At 44.7% G+C, this 6,260-nt stretch overlaps 1 protein-coding gene across 1 annotated transcript; it reads left to right on the top strand.

Annotated features, from left to right (window-relative positions):
- Positions 1-5,106: 5,106 nt before the first annotated feature.
- Positions 5,107-6,225, top strand: LOC106528978 (CCR4-NOT transcription complex subunit 10; the record flags this gene model as incomplete). Its single annotated transcript, XM_014024272.1, is given in 1 exon segment — positions 5,107-6,225. A coding segment is annotated over 1 exon segment (260 nt), but the record flags the coding sequence as incomplete, so codon positions are not given.
- Between the last annotated feature and the right edge of the window lie 35 nt (positions 6,226-6,260).

The raw sequence follows: 6,260 nt of genomic DNA, 5'->3' as shown, positions 1-6,260 counted from the left end.
ACATTCTGGTCCTGTCCAAAGCTACATGGATACTGGCAAGGCATCTTTGACACCTTTTCAGGAGTATTTGGATGAACTGTTCATCCATCACCATTCATCTCTCTCTCTCTTTGGGGTGGCTCCAGCAGAAGCTTCCCTCAGTGAGCATCAGAGGACGGTGTTAGCCTTCTGCTCTCTACTGGCTAGAAGACTTATTCTTCTTCGATGGAAGGATCCACATCCTCCAGTATAAGGTCATTGGTTAAGAGAAGTTATGTCTTACATTCATTTAGAGAAGATTAGATATACTGTTAGGGGATCTGTAAACAATTTTTTGACATCTGGCAGCCATTTATATCTTATGTAGAAAAAAGTTTGGCAGATAATTTTGTGTAAAGGTCAAATATTGGTTCTTTATCATACACTGTGCACTGTTTTGACTTATGTATGAATACATGATGGATTCATGTTACGTAGTAGATCCGGTATAGGTGGGGAGAGATGGGAGGGATTTTGGGTGTGTGTGTTTTGTTTTGTGTTTTTGAAAGTCTGTTCTTTTTTGTGGTTTATGTTGAAAAAATTATTAATAAAAAGACCTTGATCAAAAAAATGTTTCAAAACAACCTTTATCATTCTTCTTGATTTAGGCTTTGAATCACATTCCACTAAGCGATCCCAGAAAGCGGCTGAGCTGTTTTAAAGCTGAAAACAGCTACCGTCCGGGAAGCCAACTTATCAGACTCCATACCCTCAGACACTTTTTCACGGCTTTCAGCGCCATATTTGTTTACCATGGCCGTCACTTGAAATGACTTCTAGCCTACAATTGTCTCCTCAATAGAAACAAGACGGAAAATTACATTTTCCCTCAGCAGTTTAAGCATTTTAAACTACCTACACTCACGTAAGATGAACACTGTCCTCTTGGCTACATTAAAACAGAAAGCTAAGCTCCCCATTTTTAACTCGACATGGAATGAATTGCTCCCACATTTACCTCGGCTAGTGTCAATACAGTCGCAGAAAACCAGACCAGCGTCTGACAATTATAATTTCAATGTATGTGGGCCGAAAAATTAGCCGTAGCTCTTTAGCATAAGGTGCTAATGAAAATATTAGCTCACTGTGTTTCTGCCACAGACAGGTTCTTTTTTCAGCTCCAGTCCCAAAAGGTTACCCACAGCGGCCGAATTAAGGACAGATCACAAAACCCGGACACAATCAGCAGAGAAAGACAGGTCAGCTTTGTCAGCCTCCATTTTCCGGTGGATCTCCGAGGAAAACAGTCGACTGCTGCGGGCAATCTTCCGGTCCTCGTAGCTGCCTCTCGACAACGCCAAATTCTGTCGTGGAAATGATTTACCAAGAATGCAGAAACACGTTGGAATAAATGCACAGAAAGTCTGTGTGTATGGTCATCAAAAATGATTTAATTCTGAGCAACAACCCAGCAGCAGTCAATCAAGAAATGGGCTGAGTTGTGACTGACGCGTCAGCGGAAAGCAGCCAATAATATACACCATGATAACATCATTTGACGTGCTTATAACCAATCACAGATCACCAACTTTAACTGCCCAGCCAATAACAGGGTGCTTAGCCCAAAGAGTTACCTACTCAGACAAGAGAGGTTAGTCCATTGCCGGAGTCCTGACGTCTGGCAAACAGACTGACATTGATCATAAGATATATGAGTACTGGACAGCGTCAAGGTGAAACAGATAGATAATTAGTCCATAACAACATCATTATACTAGAGATCTTCAATGTGTTTTTAGATATAATGTATGATTTGTTTTCCTGTGTGACTCCTCCCCCAGTTTACCCACAAGAACACTGATGGGTCTTGGAGAGGAAAAAATGTCTCCCCCTTGGTTTGGAGGTGATGGACCAGATTTACAGCCACCTGGGGTGGCCTGTGTGGCCGTGTCCGGCGTGTCTCCTCCAGGAGACAGGGGCGGGAGCCTTTAGCTCGGCCTCCAGCTACCTTCCTTCCAGTGGTCGCTCCCTTCTTGAACCCCGGCCTCTGGATCAGCGTAGTATCTCAGGACGCCTCCAGCTGCCGGTCACCACTGTTCCTGGTAGCCGCTCCCTCTTAGGATGTGCACTTCTTACTTTGACCAAGATGATGTTTAGTGACCTGTACAGCAGGTCTCAAGGGAACTGTTAAAGGGAGTTATCCTATCTCCCCAGGCTAATAACCATTAAAAATGAACTTATTATAAATTTTTGACCTCATATCATTATCTCTTGGCCTCAAAGTAATCACACTCATTAATATGTTAACACCTTGTTGCTTAGAAGTAACAACACTCTCAGGCAATCAGAGAAAAAAGCTTTAAAAACCAATGTCCAGGCATCTTTATGATGCTGTAGGCAGTTTMAAAGGAATTTGCAAGAAAAGCCACATTTGATTATACAGATTAAAAATATTGAATAATAATTGATGGTGATAAAAATAAAAAGCTCTAAGGCACTGACCTAACTTTATGACTAGGTTGTGTGGCATTTTCTGTTAATTTGGGATGGCRGGACAGGTTGGAGCAGTGTTGGCATTACCTCCATGAAAAGCATCAGATTGTTGCCTAAAAAAAGACTTCTCAGAGTTGGGCTGGTTTAATCTGGTCTTCGGTCCGTAGATCGCTGGAGAGAAGTGTGTCAGCGTGTCCCAGATGAGATGTCTTCTTGGATCTGCTTGCTCCTCTTCTTGGGCTGTCCTCACCTTCTTGCTGCCCCTTCTCCAGTCGGGGCCAGAAGACGAGTTCACAGCTGAAACTGCTCCTTTTTTATACTGTTTTTGGGYCCGCTTACCCACCTCCTTACTATTCTGTGGTAAGATTGGGAATTTCCACCACGGGCTTTTCTGTACTTCCCAGAGTGAAGTAATCTGGCTGATTCTGGTAATAGGAGTGTCAGGCACTTTTTGTGGCGAGTCAATACCACTTTGTTTTTCACCACAGGGCCTCTGGTACATTCTAGACAAAACCACACTTCTGCTTTTTTTGGCTGCTTCTGTTTTGCAGAATCACAGTCTGTACTTTTCATCATCCAAAATAGTACACACACGCTTCCTTCATTTTAAGACACACAATAACACTTCTTTCTAAATCACCATCTTACATTAAAAACACATTGATTATCACAGTACATTAGTTAAATCATACTATGCAATTAAGCATATAATTATTAATCATGTTATTTATTTGCCAGCATTAGAATTGATTAAATTTAATAATTATCACTCCTGCTCTCTCTTCTTCTTGATCTTCCTCTTCCTCTGGCATGCATCTCGGTCCCTCTTGTGGCTCCTCTTCCTGTCCCGTCCTCCTCTCTGTTGAGAGTCSAAAGGAGGCTCTGCTGGTCTGATTCCAATTCTCGGGACGGACGGTGTAGCCAGGTTCCTTGACACCCTCTCCTTGGAATCAGGCCTAGGAGCCCGAGAAAGAAGAGCAGGGGGAATCAGTGGTTGGATCTTGGCTGGGACATACGGTGGATAATGGGGATGAGGCGCAGGGGGTCCTGGCCGAGTGAAGGGGGTGTGGGTCTTGGGAGGCCCCATCTTGTTTGGTCGGTATCTTTTGTCATACCCCTCGGCATTAGGCTGATGCCAGGTTTTTACCGCCCTGTCCACCACGGCTCCATATGAGGTCCTGCCAGTGCTGGACTCTCTCCRCTGGTGAGAGGTGGAGGGGGCAGGTGGGGAGCGTTTTCCAACGCTCTCTTCTGCAACTGACGGGCCCAAGTGTGCCTCGATAGAGGAAGAGGGGTGGCTTTCTTCCACACGCCGATGATGGGGGTGTCTGTAGTACCCGACAAAGGGGGGCGTGGAGCTGCCAGCTCCACATCAACATCAGATGGACCAGGGGAAAGGGTCAGCAGGTCAGTAGGGGCCTGGTGGGAGGGGAGAGCTGCATTGTTTGCAGCAGATGTATCTGCCACCGGCTGAGACCGTGTAGGTGAGAGATCCGGCATGGATGGGCTGTACCTTGGAGAGGGTGGATCCAAAATGATAGTCTCCTGGGCTGGTACAGGGCCGTTACGCAGCATATCCTTAGACTCATCATTCARCCAGGCAATAAGGTTGGAGTCATGGAGGGTATCTTGCAGTGATGACATGTCCTGAGGAGCAGGATCAGTCATGGAATCAGGGGATGGGCCTGGCAGGATGTGCTGGCGTGGTGGATCGGCCACAGCCTGTTGCACGGTACTCACTTCTTCAGCAGKTTGGCTGATGTGTAGATCCACTAAAGCATAATCAGGGGTATGAAGGCTGATATACTTGCGGTTAGTGGAGAGAGATTTCCAGGTCTTCTGGATGAGGGGGATGGTACATGCCTGGTGAATATTGACAGGTACAAAGGGTTCAGGAAGGTTCGGGTTCTGCAGAGTACAGTGGACCTCAATGTGTTTTTAGATAAAATGTATAATTCAAATATACTAGTAATTTACTGCTGTCGATCATTTTTGTATGTTCAAAAGCCCTGACTTATACAATACCTTGCTGGTTCTTCATAATCCTAAAGTGCCCAAAGCTCACAGATTGTGTCTGTTTAGAAAGAAAACTGTGACAGAAATAAAAAGGTCTGTAATAATTATGTTAAAAACACATCACTGTCAACAAATAAAACTAGTAGTTTTACTTGCTGCGTGGGGACCTGTGGCTGTGATGTTGTGTGTTGCTGAGGGTTGCAATGCAATGTTGGCTGAGTGCAATGCATGATTTCTTAAATATTATCTTTACATCACAGTTAAATAATACTAATAATATGTGTATCAAATGATGCTGAGGGTGCATTCTGAACTATCATGTCTCATTTTAACTAATGTAGTCTACATCATTCCTGCCACGATACAACCAAAACACTACTTTGACTATTGGAGCAAACTAATCAGTTAACATCCATCATAAAATTTACTGACATTTAATACAAAAATTAAATAAATCTTTATTCAACTTGTTACTAAGTTAAAATAGAGAAAGGTAATTCCATGCTGTAAAACATATGACTGGTAGGCCAGCCTGGCACTGGGGTAGACGATGCTGTCATACATCTGCTACATCATCCTCTCTCTCACCTGAACACCAGCAGGAGACTGTAAGGATAATGTTTTTTTTTAATCTCCAGCGCCTTCAACACAACCTGACCTGCAGTCCTGAGGGACAAGCTGGAGTCTATCTGTGTGGACCATCACCTGGCATCGTGGATTTTGGACTACCTCACAAGCAGACCACAGTATGTGAGAACTCAGGGCTGTGTGTCGGACAGGATCATCTGCAGTCCAGGGGCCCCACAAGGAACGGTCCTGGAATCATTCCTCTTCACCGGCTACACTTCAGACTTTTCATACAACTCCACCAACTTTTCCCTACAAAAGTTCTCGGATGACTCCACAACTGTCGGCCTCATCACTGCTGGTGACGAYAGGGAGTACCGAGAACTGGCTGAGGACTTTGTGGACTGGTGCAAGCTGAACCACCTCCACAGCAATACTGGAAAAACAAAGGAGCTGGTGGTTGACTCCTGCAGGCGGAAACACCCTCCTTTAGGACCACTAACCATCAACGGTATGGACATTGAGGCTGTGGACAACTACAAATATCTTAGGATACATCTGAACAATAAACTGGACTAATAATAACACTAATGTGATCAACAAAAAATGACAGAGCAGGCTGTACCTGCTGAGGAGGCTCAGGTCTTTTAGGGTGCGGGGGCCACTCCTTAGGACTTTTCATGACTCTGTGGTGACATCAGCCATCATTTTTGGGTGTGGTCTGCTGGGGCAGCAGCATCACTGCTGCAGACAGGACGAGACTGAAGAGGGCTGGCTCTGTCCTGGGATGCCCTCTTGACCCTGTGGAGGTGGTAACGAACAGGAGAACGGTGGCTAAGTTGTCATCCCTGTTGAACAACATCTCCCACCCCATGATGGGGACTCTGACAACACTGAGCTGCTCCTTCAGTGGCAGGCTGCTGCATCCACCATGTGGGAAGGAGAGATTCAGAAGGGCCTTCCTTCCAACTGCTGTGAGACTCTATAACAGAGCCCATGCAGCTGATCACTCAGACATAAACAACATGTTCCGAGTGAACTTCTCAGGTTTATGTGCAATATAGTTTTGTGAAGTGCAATTGTTATGACATGTACATGTGTGTAAAGATATGTATGTATGTGCATGTACAGTGGGTAAAATAAATATTGAACAAGTCAACATTTTTCTCAGTAAATATATTACTAGAGGTGCTAATGACATGAAATTTTCACCAGATGTCGTTAAC

This window comes from Austrofundulus limnaeus, unplaced genomic scaffold, assembly GCF_001266775.1.
Source record: "Austrofundulus limnaeus strain Quisiro unplaced genomic scaffold, Austrofundulus_limnaeus-1.0 Scaffold415, whole genome shotgun sequence".
In the NCBI taxonomy this organism is placed as follows: Eukaryota; Metazoa; Chordata; class Actinopteri; order Cyprinodontiformes; family Rivulidae; genus Austrofundulus; species Austrofundulus limnaeus.
This window is presented reverse-complemented; position numbering and strand designations above follow the sequence as displayed.